General features: G+C 39.5%; 1 protein-coding gene and 1 pseudogene across 1 annotated transcript; one reads left to right on the forward strand and one right to left on the reverse strand.

Moving 5' to 3' along the window:
* Positions 1–859: 859 nt before the first annotated feature.
* LOC122304723 lies at positions 860–3,856 on the reverse strand. Its single transcript, XM_043116993.1, has 4 exons — positions 3,670–3,856; positions 3,150–3,421; positions 1,744–2,383; positions 860–1,521 (listed from the first exon to the last, which is right to left on the reverse strand). Exons 1-4 carry the CDS (start codon positions 3,854–3,856, stop codon positions 860–862), a joined length of 1,761 nt encoding a protein of 586 aa, XP_042972927.1.
* A 3,401-nt stretch (positions 3,857–7,257) lies between these two features.
* The window catches only part of LOC122304724, a 36,848-nt pseudogene continuing 24,534 nt past the window's right edge, over positions 7,258–19,571 (forward strand).

Raw genomic sequence — 19,571 nt, forward strand, 5'->3', positions numbered from 1 at the left:
ACAGTTACCTGGTCCTTGGTCCTTTGCAAAACTTCAGGTTGCCTTTGAATCTGGTTGAACAACTCAAGGTCCCTCTTGGCTTTGTTGATAAGTTGGTTTGGGTGAATGAATCCCTTGCCAAATACAAAATCATTCCTTCTATTCCATATTAGCCTAGTAATCATGGCCACTTCCCTGAGGCTACTACCCTTCTGAACGATGAACCAAATATGCTCATTTTCTGGACTTGTCGACTACCTTGGCTCCAGATATCTTTGGCTACCCCACAGCTCCATAGGACATGTTCAGATGTTTCAGGTTCAACAAGACAGACAGGACAATTGCTTTCTTCAACTACCTTCCTCTTCACCAAGTTCACCATTGTTGGCAAGGCATCATTACATGCTCTCCAAATAAAGTTTCTAACTGCATTAGGCACTGGAAGCTTCCATATACCTTTCCAAAAACCATCTTCTAGACTGCCATTGGATGTTTCTCCTGTGGATCTTGCTAACATAGCCTTGTGTAGGAAATATGCACTCCTTACAGAGAAAAGACTATTCTTCGTGTGATGCCAAACAAGCTGATCCTCTCTTCCCCCCATGCTAATTGGGATTGATTTATACTGTCAACTTCCTGGTCTGAGAAGAGTCTAACCAGGAGTGGTTCATTCTAGCTCCTCAAATCCGTATCAATGAGATCAGACACCATCACTTGTACTACAATTTCCTCTTTTTTGGACTGGATTCTAAAGGTGTGTGGCTTAGGAATCCACTTGTCTTCCCAAATTTTGACTTGCCTGCCATTTCCAATTCTCCATACTGGGCCCTCTTTCAATAGCTCCATTCCACTTATAATGCTCCTCCAGACATAGGATGGCCTATAAACCCAGTTTGGCTCCTAAGAAGTTCCCATCTGGAAAATATTTCTGTTTTAGTATTTGAGCAGGTAGGGATTGTGGTGATTTAAGAATCTGCCACCCTTGTTTGGCCAACATGGCTGTATTAAAGCTTTTGAAGTCTCTAAAACCCAGGGCCCCTTTAGTCTTACCTTGGTTCAGCTTATCCCATTTCAACCATTGCATTTTTGAGTGATCCTCATTAAAACCGCACCAGAATTTCTTCATGAGCTTGTTGACCTTGTTTGAAATGGACATAGGGAGGAGGAATATACCCATAGTGTAGGTTGGTATGGCTTGGAGCACAGCCTTAAGGAGGACTTCTTTGCCTATTGCTGAAAGCCACTTGGTCTTCCAGTTTGTAATCCTGGACCAAATCCTGTCTAGTAAAGAGTGGAAAGCAGCAACTTTCGACCTCCCAAGGAGGGTTGGTAAGCCCAAATACTTTTCAAAAGAGCCTGAAGACTTGATCCCTAAAATCTGGATAATATTTCTCTGGATGTCCTTGGGGTTATTCCTACTGAAGAAGATTGAGGTTTTATCTTTGTTGAGCATCTGTCCTGATGCAATTTCATAAGTTTCTAGAATATGAAGCACTCTACACCACTCTAGTGAGTTTGCCTTGCGGAGTAGAAGACTACCATCTGCAAAGAACAAATGATTCACTCAGATTGGGCCATCTCCAATGGGGATGCTTGACAAACTATCCTTCATTTCAGCTTGGTTCAATAGGTTAGAGAGAGTTTCAACACACAGAATAAATAGATAAGAGGACAGGGGATCCCCTTGTCTAATACCTCTTGTGGGAGTGAAGGAGGGGCCTGCCTCTCTATTAATTAAAATAGAATAGGTGACTGAGGTTATACAGTTCATGATGAGGGAGATCCATTGAGATGCAAAACCCATCTTTTCCATCACTGCCCATAGAAAGCTCCACTCCACTCTATCATAAGCTTTACTCATGTCAAGCTTGAGGGCCATGAAACCAGCTTTGCCTTTGATCTTAGAGTTCATTGTGTGGAATGTCTCATATGCTGCAACTACATTGTCAGTTATGAGTCTTCCTGGAACAAAAGCACTTTGGTTCAAAGAGATGATGTCAGGAAGGATTAATTTCAGCCGATTGGCCAGAACTTTAGCTACAATTTTATAACTAACATTATACAAGCTGATTGGCCTAAACTCAAAAACTGTTTTGGGGTCCTTAACCTTTGGGATCAGAGTGATGAAAGTATCATTGACCCCTTTTAAAGAGTCTCCCTGGTTCAAGATTTTAAGAACAAAATTACTAGTCTCATTTCCAATGCTTTCCCAGTGATTTTGGTAAAAGTGGGCTAGGAAACCATCAGGGCTTGGGGATCCCAATGCATTCATATGTGAGACAGCATCATGGACCTCCTCCTCAGTAAACTTGAGCAGGAGTTTGTTGTTCATGGCATTGGTGACTTTTTTGTCCATACTTTGGAGACAAGTAGTGAATTCAGAAGGACTAGAGGTGGAGAATAACTGTAAATAGAAATCAGAGAAGATACCAGCTATTTGATTAGGTTTGTTTTTGATTTCACCCTACTTGTCCAGAATTTGGCTGATTGTATTTGTTTTCCTTCTTTGGTTGGCATGCATGTGGTAGAACTGTGTATTCCTGTCCCCACTCTTCAACCAATGTTGTTTGGCCCGCTGCCTCCATTTTAGCTCTTCTTCTTCTAGTTGATGTTCCACTTCCCTCTGTAGTACTTTGAGTTCATGGACTTGGTCACCTCCTTCCTCTTCTTGTATGGTTGCAATTCTATCCATTTTCTATTTGATGGTTGTAGATGCCTCTCTCTTCCTGCTTGAGTTCCATTGTTTCAGGACCAGTGCACAGTTAGCCAGCTTGTGTCTTAGATAGGAGCTTGCATCTTCCCCCACTGCTGCTTTGGACCAGACCTTTTTAATGATCTCAGGACACCCTTCTGAAAGGGTCCAAGCTGGTTCATATCAAAAGTTGGCCTTCATGTGTCTTCTTACTGGTAATGGTCCCTCCCATTGTAGACTGAGTGGAGCATGATCAGATTTCATTGCTGTTAAAACCTGGCATATGCCATTCGAAAACCTTGTTTTCCACTCTGAATTAGCCAGAGCTCTATCTAGCTTTTCCTTAATAAATCCCCTGCCAATTATGTTATTGGACCATGTATACCTATTGCCTTTGGTGAATTGAATCTATTGAGCAGAATTCAATGGCCTCACGAAAGTCCTCCATCTGTTTGTAGGGTCTTGGTACTTCCCTTACTTTTTCTTTTTGGTAAAGTATCTCATTAAAGTCACCAATGCAAAGCCATGGGATTCCCTGGGAAGGCTTTAGTTCTCTGAGTAAGTTCCAACTAAGTTTCCTTTTGGATGTGACAGGATGGCCATAAAAACCAGTGAGCATCCAAGAGGTATTGTGTCTTTTATCAGCTATCATCACGCTTATATGCCATCTAGTGAAGCTTATCAATTGAACCTCAAGGTTGTTTTTCCACATCATGGCTAGCCCCCCACTACTGCCCATACTATCAACCACTAAGCAACAATCAAACTTAATTAAGTGTTTAACAGACTCAATTCTGGACTTAGAACACTTGGTTTCTAGCAAAAAAACCTAGCTTGGGAACTTTTCCTTAATAATCATATTAAGGATTCTAACTACCCGAGGGTTCCCAAGCCCTCGGCAGTTCCAGCTTAGGAGATTCATGAGAGTGGGCAGGGCTGAAAATCAGCCTCTGCCATGTCAATGGAGTTTTCATCTTCTAAGACCAGTGTAAATTTACCTCTCTTTTTTGTCAACGTTTTGTTCACTGCCTTCCTCTTCCCTTTCCTGCCAGCCACTGGTTCAGACTCACCTTTATTCTGTTCCTCTGCATTTTCCCGGGTTAGCTTGTTAGGTACTATTGGTGAAGACGGCTTTCGTGCTCTCCTTCTCCACGTTCTACTTTGAATAGCCAGTTGAATGTTCATGTCCACCTCCTGTAACACGATGTTTTACCATTCCTCCTTTGTTGACTTTCCTCCCAGGTTCTTGAGTGTCCCTACCTCAGGAATAGGAGTCCAATTTTCTTTTTGTTTTCCTGTTGGATTTGACTTCCCACTTGGCTGTGTTGGACTTGAGTAGTTGCATGTGCCTTTTAACATAGTGCTCACTGTCTTGTCCTTTGATATAGCCTCAGAGTAGGTCATGGACAAGCCTGCTGGAGTACCTGTGAGTCCCTCCACACCCCGAGATGGTAGCCTGTCAAACTGACCTCCCTGAGAGTCCACCACTACTTCCGGAGTGGTTGATACCTGCTCAGTATGTTCCCTTGGTTCTGCCACGTCATTATCTTCTTCCTTATGGCCTGAGTATGCTTGCTGGTGTGTTGGCTTACCTTTGTTGTTCTTCCATTCTTTTGCTGGGTCCTTCTGGAAAGATGCACAAAGCCATGCGCCATATTGAGTTCTAGTATTGCTATGAAGGGACCTCTTTACAGTAGGCTCCTTGCATCCATTTGGCCCATGCTTTATTATACCACAGTTAAAACAAAAAGAAGGGAGGCGCTCATATTGTAGTGAAACCCATACTTGCCTACCATTGATGGAGCACAACACCCCTCTCATGATAGGTTCTGTGATATTAATAGAGATACGAACCAGTAGATATGGTCCCCATCCAAGTCCTTCCTTATGAACGTCTACCTCCACCACGTCCCCCACTTTGGAGCCAATCTATTGACCAAACTCTCTAGTCATCCCTCCAATGGGGAGATTATGTAGTTGCACCCAGATAACTTCCTTGTCGAAATGTATCCCCTTGGTTGTTACCATTCCATCGTAGTCCTTGATGCAAACCAGGCAACGATCGAAGGTCCATGGCCTTCCTTTCTTGACCTTCTCCATATCTTTATCCTCATGGAATTCAAAAAGGAACAGGCTGTCCCCCATTACTCTGAAGTGTACCTCCCTTCTTGGCCTCCATAGCTTCAGCATGGTTGCTTTGAAAGCTTCTTGGTTTACCATTTTTTCCATTACTAGTAGCCCCAGTAAGCACCTTCTCCCCCTTTGGGAAGCCACACCATCCATGCTAAGGTCCACTTGAACCTCTTGATTTTCAACATCCGTCAATCTGAGTTTGTTCCGTTGCTTGAGAATGGCCTCTGTCATCTCATCCTTCTCCTCTTCCCTTCTCTTCCTCCGTTACCACTAAGACAACACCTTACAAACAACCTTGCCTAAAGCAAGACAGCACCTTCTCAGCAAAAGCTAGAAGGATGATCGAGCTTCCATGCATATATGATATATAATATTACTCAATCTTATAATGTTCTTTCCATTGAAATATTAGTCAGAATGGAATTAGATAGACTCGAAATACAGATTACTGAGTCTTAATCTCATTAATTGCGAGCACTTGATCCAAAGTTCGTTGATAAATCACTAAGTAGATTGGATTGACACATGCAGGAAGGATAAAAAATATATAGAAGCCTGAAAAAGTTGTCCTGTTCTTGCTCGAATTTGTAAAATATAAGAAATAATTACCATGTGAGTGAAAACCTCAAAGGTAGGTCAAAAGAACAAGAAGAATGGGACAGTGTAGCCGAGCTTGTAGCATATCTAATAATTCAAAACAAAATATCAAATATGTATTAAATCATTTTATAAAAAATTATATATATATATATATAATTATTTACTTTTCACAGATAATATAACTAATTAGTTTTGAGTATTGTTATTAGGTCATCTTAAACTATGAGGCACGGCTGCCTCATAGTTTGTTAAAAAAAAAAAAATCAAACTAAAAATAATTCAGAAATTTAAAAATAAAAAAGACTAAAATTCTAAATTTTCTTTGTATATTTTTATTTGTATTTTTAATCTTTTTGAATAACAGGAAGAATGGGAGCAGAGTGTAGTGGAGCTTTTAGTAGATGACAATAAGTTAAAAAAATATCAATATATATTAAATCAGTCTATAAAATATAATATATATAAAAAAATATAATTATTTAATTTTCACAAATAATATAACTAATTAGTTAATTTAGACAAAGCGTATTATAAAGCGAATCCGAGGGACTTAGACAGGGCAGCTAATTAATGCATGTGATCTTGACCTTTAGAGCCATCTCCGAGAAACTTTATTCTATGGGGTGATTGAAGTTGTTCCAACTTGTTATATGGCTCCGCTCCAAAATATCAATCAACTTTTAGGATAACTTCTTTTAATTCTCATAATAAAGAAAAATCCATAAAACATATTTTATGTGTAAGATATATAAATTGGGATGACACAAAAATAATTTCACAAACTGATGTAGTTTGATATGATTCGACTGATTATAAATTTACTTTTATTATAAAGTAGATCTAACGGATTAGATAAAATCACATTAATTTATAGGATTACTTTTATGTAATTCTTTTGTAGATATAGTAGTACTCAATAAATTTTAAGTTTAAAGTAATTGGAAAGGTCATATAAATATACATTATGTAATTTGGAATTTATAAGTTTAGAAATAGTTTCACTTATTTTCTATTTAACTCTTTTTTAATTAATAATAAAAATAGGACAATGTTAGGGTGACTACCGAATTTGCCCATCAAATATGCACACTAGTACAAATGAGATTTTTATTTTTATGCAATCATTTTTTAAACATCCCTAACCTTTAAAAAAATAAAAAAATATAAATTCATTAATATAAATGGGAGTTATACTATCATTTTTCATAAAAATATCTACTACAACATATATAGAGTTTTGCGGTGACTAAAGTTGCCGCAAAAGCCATAAACACTGTCACAAAACCTTTTTCTAGTGAAAAAGCGATGCCATGTATTAATAGAAAGAGTTTCCCTTTGGAACGGTATGTCCTATAAGGAGTTTATCGGAGACCAATAAAAAAATGACACTTCAGTTGAGCACATGATCTCAGCCTGAACCTGGTCGCACCCTAGCAACGGCCAAATCACCGTTTACAAACCGAAGAAAGAATTGTTTCGATGAACAAAAATCCCTTCAAATGCAAGCATCAAAGGATTGTTTTGATGAATAGAATTTTGTTATGAGATTGGGGATTTTGGGTTCCTAAAACCACGAAGTCTATCTTGAGATAGTGTTGTTGTGTCATTTCATTTAAGTTGTTTAAATTCAATATTTTACTGAGTCCAGAGTCGTGGGCTAGGTGGGTCCTTAGTGGGTTGTTGTTTTTATTAATGCTTGTAATCGTTTGGGTTAGTTTTTTTAATGCCGTAAGTAATGGGTTTTGCCCCACGTTGTGTAACGAGTCACTGTCCATGGCCTATTTATGTTAACTGCATTCAATGAAAGAGAATATCAATTGTCTTCAATTTACAAAATATTTAGAATCATAACCATGGTAGAGGGAATGCGCCATGCTCAGTTGCATGAAGCAGTTGCTGTTTTGAAGGCTGAATCCACACAGGTAAGGGAGGAGTAGGATAGGCAGAAGCATTTGTTGGAGGGCATCTTTCAACATTTCAACAACTTAACATCCAGCTACGAGCACTTGGTGGTTAATGCTGCAAAACAAAACTCAGAAGAGAATTCATCAGGTAATAATCCTCTTAGAGTAAATGGTAACCCTCTATTTGAGGGTGGTGGGGGAATTCAAGCAAGGACACTTCGTTTGGACTTCCCAAAATTTGATGGATCTAATCCTGTTGAATGGATCCTTAGGGCTGAGTAGTTTTTCTCTTACTGCAACACTCCTGATGACCAAAAGGTTCAAATTGCCTTTTTTCACATGGAGGGTAAAACCCTTACTTGGTATTGTTGGCTGGTAGAGTTGACTCCTGTGAACACGTGGGATGAACTTGTGGGGGCACTTAAAATTAGATTTGGTCTACAGCTTATGAGGATCCCATAGGAGTTTTTACAAAACTCCAACAAGTCAATTCTGTTGAGGAGTACCAAAGTCAGTTTGAGATTCTGTCTAACAGAATCAAAAGTATTTCAGAAGAATTTAGAGTGAGCACTTTTATAAGCGAGTTAAGAGATGATTTGAAAATTCCAGTTGCTATGTTTAAACCAACCACTTTATCAGCTGCTTTTGGATTAGCAAGGTTACAAGAGGAGGAAGTGGAAAGGAGAAGTCAAGGTTACCAACCCAAATACCATAATCCACAACCCTTCAACCAATATCAACACCCTAAGCTACCAACAATCTCACCCATCCTTAGACTGCCTACACCTCCACCTAGACCCAAATTTAAAAACTAGAATACAGCTGTGAGACCACCACCTACCATGGCTAGAAAACCCAACTTTCTCATCAAAAGAATTACCCCCACTCAAATGCAAGAGAGAAGAGAGAAGAAACTATGTTATTATTGTGATGAAAAATATTACCCAGGTCATAGGTGTAGTAGGCCCAAGATATTCCTCATTGAAGGTATGGGATTTGAGGAAGAAGAGAGTGTGGAAGTGGAAAAAGAAGATGGGATATTAACTGTGATACCCCATTTTTACGTGTATTTTTACTGAAGGAGTATTTTAATTTAATTAAGATATTCGTTCTTTTATTTTAAATTATCGTATTTTAATTGAACTTATTTAGCTGTGAAAATTATTTTGTTAAGCTTTCTTAATATTAATTATCGTTTTGAGTTTAGATTTCTATTTAAATTATTTTAATTTGTTTTTAGATTTAAAATTTTGTTGTTAGTATTTACTAGTTATTTATTATATTTTAGCTAGATGTGATGTTTAAATTCTTTTATTCGTTTTATAGCTTTTAAAGTTATTTTCGTCGGATCAGTTTCTGGACTCCAGAGGTGAGGATTGGACCTTATTTCTTTTCCCCATCTTTTCTTTTTCTCTTTTCTTTTTCTCTCTTTTTTCTTTCTTTTTCTTTTCTTCCTTCGGTTTCCTCCCGTGCGCGCGACACTCCCTCTTTCCTCCATCTTTTAGCATTTTCTTCCACCACCCAGAACCACCACCTGCTGCCGCCGTGATCTCCACCACCTACTCAGAAATCTTCCCCTCCGGCTGGCGCACCTCCCCACCAAGTTTCACCTCCATCCGAGTCACCGTTAGCCGCCACGAGCTTCTCCAAGCCGCAACGTTTTTGGGCCATTCCGCCACTGTCGTTCCACCTCCAGCCACCACCTCTTCACCACATCATCACCTACCTCTTGCCATCCTAAACCACCTATTTTCAGCTCCGATCCGTTGCCAGAGCAGCCCCAACGAGCTCATCTTTGTTTTTGTCATTTTTCGCTTCCACCGCCATTTCCTCAGCCACCCACGGCCCATTCTCAGTTCTACTAGTTTCATAAACACCTCTAGGTCATTCCCTATCAATTCCAAGTCTTGGTTTGTCCCCATTCAAAAGTGGGTATTTTACAAACCACGGCCACAATGTATTTTACACTGTTACATTACTTTTTCTTCCCTATTTGCAACTCCTTGATCCTTCAAAAATTATTATATAACGCTGTAAGTATTTTTCAAACTCTATTTTAGATTTAAATATATTATTTCCTTTACAATAAATTCATTGACTGGTTGGTTATTCCGGACTGAGTCCGAGGAGTCGGGGGTCGGATAAATTTGAGGACGGAGTTATTTATTTATTGTTGATGTTGAGTTTTGTTGGATAAATTGTATCTCGAGGTGTGCATTGCATGGTGTATTCATGTGCATGTATTAAATTGAGAAAAACTGGTTTTATCAGTGTGAATAGATTTTCAGGTGTGTGTGTGTATCATGACCTGGTCCTCTGGTATTATCTCGATGGAGCTCCTCTGGTCACTCGGGAGTGGATAATACTGAGTGACATTCCCTGGGTTGTCGCTGGGCGACGACCGGATCGCACGATACAGTAACATTGTCGTGTCGACTCTGTTGTCCCTAGGCTGGCGGGGACTAGAGGATGGCCTGGTCCTGGTATGCTTTGGGCGAAAGACTGGGCATCGCTCGTTTAGGTGTCACATGCGTAGTCGTTACCTGCGGTGTGACACAGGAGCCAGAGTGTGTGGATGATCCCTCGGGGAGATCATGGTGCATGCAATAAATTGGAACGAGTTTTGGATATTGGATACGGGCCATTTTCTGGGAAAAATAGCGAGGTTTTGTTTGAGGTTATTGTGATCCATTTTCTGGAAAAATAGTGGTTTCCTTAGTTTCGACCATTATCTGGGATAATGGCAAGGACTGGTTTTAAGGGATATGTTTTGGCCAAAATGGGATTTTTGGCATGCGTGGAAAAAATGTGGATTTATGGGACATGTGCATTTGGCATTCTTTCATGCATATTGTTGAGTTTAATATATTTTTTTATCTTGTGGCGTTTGGATTATTACTTACCTGCTGCACCATTTTGGTACCGTAGATTTTGATGCAGATGTTTAGGAGGAGGAGGAGGCTAAACCCGAGGAGGCGGCTCCGCCAGAGTTTTGATTTGGAGTTGTTTATGTCAAAAAAATATCTCTACTAGTTTTTATGCCTTGTATTATGGTTTTGAAACAATATTTGAGACTTGTAATATTTTATTATGTGTGGTTTAAATGAGTTTGTATTTAAACAAAAATTCTGGTACTTAGTTATAAGACTTTTATTATCCGTTGCGTGTTTTTATTGTACACTTGTTGCATGTAGACACACACTTGGCACTTGGCGATAGGGTGGTGACCTGTGTTGTCATCATCCTGACACTTTGATTTCCAGGTGTCTGTACGTGCGAGTTGGGGGCATCACAGGTGGTATCAGAGCGGTTTGGCTCTGGGTAAAACCATAGGTCCCGTAGGTGCAGTACCATAATGTTTTTTTTTTTTTTAAGTTGTGATTTGAAATTTATTTTATTTAAAGTTGCTATTTGAATTTTTTTATTTAATTTGAATTTATTTGAGTCAGCTTGTTTGTAATTTATTTATTTACTTGTATTATTGTATGATATTTTATTTTCTTGTTACTTGGTTTTGGTTTTATGTTGTTTATTTTATTATATATTTAAATGTGGTCAAAGGTTGTGTTATGGCAGGAAGATAGTAAGACCAAGAAAGCCTACTGAAGAGCCTCAGGATAATTTGCCAAGAGACGATGCCATAGCTCAAGCGTTAAGACAAATTACTGAATTTCTGCAGCAAAATTTTAGGCCACAACAAGGAGAGCCTAGCAGAGCAATGCAAGCTGGATGCACCTATGAGCGCTTTCTAGTGCATAGAACCCCACCTTTCACGGGAGAAGAGGATCCACTTCTGGTTGGAAAGTGAATTAGAGATTTAGAAAAGACATTTGAAGTTTGCGGTTGCACCGAGGCGCAACAAGTGCTTTATGCCAGTTATTTGTTACAAGGTACTGCTTCTAAATGATGTGAGACAAAAAGAGAATTAGTTGGAATTGGGGTCCTTTGCCGCTGTGTCCTGGCAGCACTTCAAGAAAGAATTTAATGATCGTTTCTTTCCAGCTTCTATGAGAAGGCAAAAAGCAAGAGAGTTTACAAGCTTGGTCCAAGGAAGTATGACCGTGGAACAGTATGCCCGGAGATTTATAGAGCTTGGGCGATTTGCTACTCATCTCATTGCCATGGAGGAGATGCAGGCCGAGCATTTCCAGGATGGTCTATGACCTGATATAAGCAGAATGGTAGTCTACCACCGGATTACCACTTTTCAGGATTTAGTTAATTTTGCCACTCTTGCAGAGTGAGAGATTAATTTGAGTATGGGCTCCCCTCTAGGACAAAAGAGGCGGAGTTTTACTGGCGAAGGAAGTAGTTATAATTCACCTCAGAAGTTTGTTCAGCGGACCGGGACTCGATCACAAATAGCCTCGAGAGTGCGTATGGGAGGACGGGTGCCAGTTTGCGGAAGGTGTAATAGAGCACATGTGGGTGAGTGCCTTTCGGGTGGGGCTTGGTGCTATAATTGTGGCCAGCAAGGACACTTTGCTCGTGAGTGTCCTAGTCCAGAGGTGATTCCGTAACCTTGAGCAGAAGCTTTCGTAAGAAGGGGGGTCTATTATGAGATTGGGGATTTTGGGCTCCTAAAAGCACGAAGTCTGTCTTGAGATAGTGTTGCTGTGTCGTTTCATTTAAGTTGTTTAAATGTAGTATTTTATTGAGTCCAGAGTCGTGGGCTAGGTGGGTCCTTAGTGGGTTGTTGTTTTTATTAATGCTTGTAATCGTCTGGGTTAGATTTTTTAATTCAGTAAGTAATGGGTTTTGCCCCACGTTGTGTAACGGGTCACTGTCCAAGGCCTATTTATGTTAACTACATTCAATGAAAGAGGATATCAATTATCTTTAATTTACAGAATATTTAGAATCATAACAAATTTGCTGCTGCGTCTTCTTCTTCTTCATTTGTTGCTTCTCCCTCTCTCTCTCTCTCTCTCTCTCTCTCGCTTCATTAATTTAGTATTCATCTTGTGACATCCCGTTTTTACATGTATTTTCAATGAAGGAGTATTTTAATTTAATTAAAATATTAGTTCTTTTATTTTAAATTATTTTATTTAATTGGATTTAGTTAGTTGTGATATTTGTTTTGTGGAGCTTTCTTTATTTTATTTATCGTTTTGAATTTAAATTGCTGTGTTATTGAATTTAGTTTGTTTTTGCATTTAAAATTTAGTTCTTAGTTTTACTATTTATATATTATATTTTAGTTTGACGTGGTGTTTAAATTAATTTAGTCGTTTTATAATTTTTAAAATTGTTTTCGTCGGATTAGTTTTTTGACTTCGAAGATGAGGACTGGACCTCATTTCTTTTCCCTATATTTTCTTTTCCTTTTCCCTTTTTCTTTTTCTCTTTTCCTTTTCTTTTTCTTTTCCTTCTTTTCCTTTTTCTTCTTTTTTCTTTCTTCCTTCCGGTTTCCTCCTGTGCGCTGCATCCTCTCTCTCTCCTCACTATCGCCGTCCAGCTTCTGCCGCCCAGCACCGCCGCTCACTGGCGACGTGGCCGACACCACCCACCCAGAAACCTTCCCCTCCGGCCGGCGCACCTCCCCACCAAATTTCACCTCCATCCGAGCCATCATTTGCCGTCGAGAGCCCCTCCAAGCCGCACGGTTTTTGTGCATTTCTGCCGCCGTCGTTCTACCTCCGGCCACCATCTCTTCACCACGTCATCACCTACCTCTTGCCATCCTAAACCACCCATTTCCAGCCCCAATCCGTTGCTGGAGCAGCTCCCACGAGCTCAACTCCGTTTTGCCCTTTTTCCGCTTCCACCGCCACCCACGGCCAAAACTCACTTCCATTAGCTTCATAAACATCTCTAGGCTATTCCCTATCAATTTCAAGTCTTGGTTTGTCCCCGTTCGAAAGTGGGTATTGTACAACCCACGGCCACAGTGTATTTTACACTGTTATGTTGCTTTTTCTTCATCGTTTACAACATTGTGATCCTTCGAGAAATATCTTATAGCACTGTAAGTATTTTTCAAACTTGCTTTAAGATTTAAATGTATTTTTGTTTCAACAAATAATTGTGATTGGTTGGTTGCCGGACTGAGTCCGAGGAGTCGGGGATCGGATGGATTTGAGGATGGAGCTATTTATATTTGGTTGATGTTGATATTTGTTAGAGATTTGTGCCTTGATGTTTGCATTGTATAGTGCATGCATGTTCATGTTTAAAAAGGGAAAATTGGGTTTTCGTGTAGTTGCATGCATGTACATGTATTTGTAAAATGAAAACTGGGCTTGTAAGCGAGAAATGATTTATGGTATATGTGAACAACTGGATTGACTGGTTTGAGTCAGAGGCACGTGTAGGGATGGTGGTAAGTAAGGACGGTGGTAGAATCCCGTCTGTGGTTCCCGCCTATGGTGCACGCGGCGTAGGGATGGTGGTAAGCAGGGACGGTGGTAGAATCCCGCCTGTGATTCTCGCCTACGGTGCGCGCATAGGGATGGTGGTAAGCAGGGATGGTGGTAGAGTCCTGCCTGCTATTCCTGCCTACAGTGCTCTGATGGTTTGGTTTTTTGGCAAGGTTATGTTTAAAGGGAATGTTTTGGTCCAAAATGGGATTTTTGGCATGCGTGGAAAAATGTGGATTTATGGGATATGTGCATTTAGCATTCTTTCATGCATATTGTTGAGTTTAAAATGTTTGTATCTTATGGCGTTTGGATCTTTACTTACCTGCGACACCATTTTGGTACTATATATTTGATGCAGATGTCGAGGAGGAGGGGGAGGCTGAGCCCGAGGAGGCGGCTCCGCCAGAGTTTTGATTTGGAGTTTTATGCCTTGTAGTTTGGTTTAGAAACGATATTTGAGGCTTATAATATTTTATTATATATGTTTTAATTGGGTTTGTATTAAACAAAAGATTCTGGTACTTAGTTATAAGGCTTTTATTATCCGCTGCGTGTTTTTATTGCACACTTGTTGCATGTACACACACTTGGCCACTTGGCGATAGGGTGGTGACTTGTGTCGATTTCCACGTGTCCGTACGTGGGATTTGGAGGTGTCACACATCTGCTGGTTCTTTCTTTGTTTTCTTTTTTTGTACTATTTGATCACCAGTCTTTATATCTTTAGAGACATGAAGCAACATTCAAAGCACCAACCAGAGGTACCACTGTTACTATTTTCTTGCTCTTTGCATTTTTTTATGGGATTTTTGTTTCAAGCCTTTGGTTTTCTTGTAAACAAGACTAATGGAAAACTTGCAGAGAAGTAGTAGTGCTGAAATTTGTTGTTTGGGTTATGGTGGTGCCTATAGCTCTTCTGGCCTAGAGTGGTGATGCGCAAATTGGTACAGAAAATTGTAAAAAAATGAATTCAAGCCACCTTATGAACCATTAAAGATTTTTCATTTATCATGATGGAAACCAAATGGTGCGGAAAATTGAAGGAAAAGAAACCAAAGAAGAAATGACGTAAAGTCTTCAAATCTAGAGAAAATCAATTAATTGAAGTTGCTGGAGAGAGAGAAGAGAAAAACAGGTCAAGATCTTGGAGCGGCGGTAGAGAGAGAGAGAGAGAGAGAGAGAGAGAAGGGGGTGGGTTTCAACAGAGAGAAGCTTTCGCATCAATTTGGGCAATTTTTGTTTTCCTCTGCAATGTAGTCTACTATTGGGAACATGTGGGCTCTACGTGGCAGGCTACCATTGGTCGTTGTTGTTTGAAGAATAATGGTACACCTGTATGAAGATATTCTCTTATAGAAAATATCTCAGCAAAACAACCCTTTTTTCATGCAACCATGAAGTTTGTTGCAAATATTATTTACTACGGCATATCCATTCATTGTAAATATGCAGGGGAAAGAGTCGTCACAAATAAATTGTTTTAGGGTTGATTTAGATTTAAAGATGAGATGAGATAAGATAGTTTTAGATAAAAGATGAAAGTTGAATAAAATATTATTATAATATTATTTTTTTTAATATTATTATTATTTTGATATTTGAAAAAGTTAAATTAGAATTTAAAAAAATTGAATTTTTTATTATATTTTGTGTAGAAATTTAAGAAAATTATAATAATGAGATGAGATGAAACACTTTGTAAATCCAAACCAGGCCTAAATGTTTATCCTTGTCAGGAAAACTTATTTTCCAAGTTGAGATCTTTAGGACAACATTTCATGTTGATAATTATCTTTCCCTACGTACCATATTGGCAATTTATGTCGGCACAAGAATATATTTTCTGTAAAGAGATATTGTGGCAAAAAGTTTTAGTGACAAAAAGAGAAATTCCACAATGAGACATCATGGAAAATATTTTCTGCCATTCATAACGAGTTTGTCAAATTTAATTTCCATGTTTGTTACATAAAATGATTTTTATTTTAAAAACAAGTAATATTCTTAGTTACAAGTCTCAAATAAACAAATTTCATACCAATTCTTTGTAAAAATTTGGATTCCAATAATAAAGAATAGTTTTTTTTTTCCATTTTTTTTTTGGTTTGGTGGGATTCAGTTTTTTACAAAAACTTATACGAGAATTGTCTGTTTGAAGTTTATATATATTATTTCTCTTTACAAATAATCCTGTACTAATTTAACATTATATTTTCATCCAAATATCAGAAATAATTAATTATCCAAAAGATGGGGAACATCAGCCCGAAATAGTTTGTACTTGAGAATAAGCTTCATAAAGAGCCTGAAGATAAAATACTGATACCTAATAATTAAGTATATCAAGATTGGCTAAAACACGTCCATACACACATATTTATATAGACGTAGTTCTGTCATCATTGAACATGGCTCACATGAAAAGAGTGCTTAACAATGAAACATAGTTTGACTATATATCAACCATTGTGAATGAAAAGCAACAATAACATCTACAAATTAAAGCAACTTCGTTAGGTTAATACATTTTGATCCAATTACTTCATGCCAGCAGTTTGAGTAACTAGGTGGAAAGATAAATGATATTTGCAGTTATAAAGTACGCAAATGCCGCGCATTTCTTTTGAAAAAAGTGAGTAAAAATTAGATATATGCACAAGAATTAAATTTATTTTTTAATTAAAATAATACGCATCATTTGTGTAAAAAACATGTCCAACCACTGAACGTAACCGTTCACCTGCAAAGTATCAAAGGATGTCGTCATTGTACGCCTGCAATGTGACGCCCCCAAATCCCCACGCACGGACACGGAAAAATCGAGACGTCCGGATGATGACATCACAGGTCACCACCCTATCGACGTGTGCCAAGTGTGTGTAAAAGCAACAAATGTGCACGAAGAAATACGCAGCGGATAGCAAAGTCATATAACTAAGTATCAGAATTTTTCTTAGTTTAATACAAATCTGTTCAAAACATACATAATAAAATATTAAAACTACAAATATTATTCAAAGCCAAATACAAAGCATTAACTTCCACTCAATACTCCGCCGGAGCCGTATCCTCAGGCTCAGCCTCCTCCTCCTCTTTGATCTCTGCACCTAAATCTACGGAACCAAAAATGGTGCCGCAGGTAAGTAAGATCCAAACACCACTAGATAAAAACATATAAAACTCAAACAATATGGATGAAAGAAAAACCAATGCACATGACCCGTAAAACCATATTTTTCTACGCACGCCAAAAACCCATTTGGCCCAAAAAACATATCGTTTAAAACCAAGTCTCGCCATTATCCCAGATAATGACCCAAACCACCATTTTCCTAGAAAATGGATCACAAAGCCTCAAACCAAATCTCGTCATTTTCCCAAAAAATGGCCCGTAACCAAAACCATAAAAATGATCCAATTATGCATGCACCATGATCTCCCCTAGGGATCATCCGCACACCTTGGCTCTGTGCCACACCGCAGGTAATGACTACGCATGTGACACCTAAACGAGTAATGCCCAGACTCGCGCCCAACTTGTCCCTGGCCAGGCCATCCTCTAGTCCCTGCCACTCTAGGGACCATGGAGACGACACGACAGCGTAATCGTATCGTGCGATTCGGTCGTCGCCTTGCGACAATCCAGGGGATGTCACTTAGTATTATCCACTTCCAATTAACCAAAGGAGCTCCATCGAGATAATAACCCATCCCGGCTTGGGCTCGTGAGACTCACACACCCGAAATCCATTTACGCCAACAAAACACGATTTTCTCAATTAAAATAAAATGTGCATGAATGCAATATATAAATGCAACCTCAATGCAAAAAACAACCAATCAACCATAAATCAACAAACCAAACAACTCCGTCCTCAATCCATCCGACTCTCGAACTCCTCGGACTTAGTCCAGAATCAACCAACCAACAGCAAATAATTTATTGTATGAGCAAAATATATTTAAATCTAAAAGTAGGGTTTGGAAAATACTTATAGCGCTATATGGTATTTTTTGAAAGCTCGCGGTGTTGCAAAAGGCGGAGGAGAAGCAACGTAAAAGTGTATTTTACACTGTGGCCGTGGGTAATAAATTACCCACTTTCGATCGGGGACAAACCAAGACACGAAATTGACAGGGAATGGCCTTGAGATGTTTATGAAGCTAAAGGAAACGAGTTTTGCCCGTGGGTGGCGGTGGAAGTGGAAAAAGCCCAAATCGGAGTTGAGCTCGTGGGAGCTGCTCCAGCAATAGATCGAGGCCGGAATTTGGTGGTTTAGGACGGCAAAAGGTAGGGAAAGAAGCTGTGAAGAGGTGGTGGCCGGAGGTGGAACGACAGCGCCTGAAAAGCTCAAAAACCATGTGGCTTGAAGAAGCTCGTGGTGGCTAACGGTGCCTCGAATGGAGGTGAAACTTGGTGGGGATGTTCACCGATGGAAGGGAAAGAAAACTAGGTGGGTGGTGTAGGCCACACCACCGGCGAGTGGCGGTTCTGGGCTGAGAAAGCAACCGGCGACATAGAGGAAAAACAGGGCTGGTGCCGTGACTTCCAGCCGTGCGTGGAGGCTAACGGCTGGTCGGATGGCCATGAAAATTGGTGGGGATGATCACTAGTGGGAGGGGAAGATTTTGGTGGGGGTGGTGTACTACACGGTGGCCGAACAGCGGCAAATCGGGCGGTCAAAGGGCCGGCAACGGTAAGGAGAAAGGGAAGAAGCAGCGCGCAGGGAGAGAGAAACTGGGGAAGAAAAGAAGAAGAAAAAGAAAGAAAGGAAAGAAAAGAAGAAAAAGAAAAGGAAAAAGGGAAAAAGAAAAAGAGAAAAGAAAAGAAATGAGGTCCAATCCTCACTCCGGAATCCAAAAACCGATCCGCCGAAAACGATTTTAAAAACCGTAAAACGACTAAATGAATTAAACACAACATCAAATAAATTAAAACCAATATATTAATTAAATTAAAAATATCCATTCAGTGAAAATACATGTAAAAGCGGGTCATCATATCCTTCCCCCTTAAAAACAAATTTCGTCCTCGAAATTTGCAAGATCAAACACCAACTTGAAACAAGCCACATAATACCACTGAGATCAAGATTAAGAGACGTACCGTTATTTACTCAAAAAAGTAGGGGTACTGCTCTCTCATATCCGCTACTCGCTCCCAAGAGAAATCTTGAGCTAACGGATCTCCCCATGCCACCTTAACCAAAGGTATCGTCATGGACCTCAACTGTTGCTCTTTCCAATCCATGATTTGCGATGGAACAACCTCATAAGTAAGGTTTAGTTGCAACTGAATACCTTTTGGGTCAACAAAGCGCGGCTCTTGTTGTCCAAAATTCTTCTTCAAGGATGATACATGGAAGACATCATGAATATCCCTAAAATATTCTGGCAAAGCAACTCTATACGCGACGGACCCTACCTTCTCCAGTTTCCTCTTCTTACCAAAATGCTTAACTCCTTTCGTATAAGAGACTTTGAGATAAACCCAATCACCTTCTTCAAAGGATAACTCTCTCCTCCTGTATCTGCGTAGCTTTTCTTACGACTCTGACCTGCCGCCATTTTATCCCTGATGATTCGAACTTGGCTTTGCATCTCTTGAATTATTTCGGGCCCAATTATCTTATTCTCCCCGACTTCATCCCAACACAAAGGTGATCTGCACTTCCTCTTATAAAGAGTTTCATAAGGAGCCATCTGAATGTTTGCATGGAAGCTGTTATTATACGCAAATTCTATGAGCGGCAAGTGATTTTTCCAACTCCCTTGAAATTCCATGACACATGCTCGCAACATGTCTTCAAGGGTCTGAATGGTGCGCTCTGATTGGCCATCCGTCTGCGGGTGATATGCAGTACTGAACTTCAACTTAGTACCCAATGCTGCCTGTAA

This window comes from Carya illinoinensis, chromosome 3 (assembly GCF_018687715.1).
Source record: "Carya illinoinensis cultivar Pawnee chromosome 3, C.illinoinensisPawnee_v1, whole genome shotgun sequence".
Classification (NCBI taxonomy): Eukaryota; Viridiplantae; Streptophyta; class Magnoliopsida; order Fagales; family Juglandaceae; genus Carya; species Carya illinoinensis.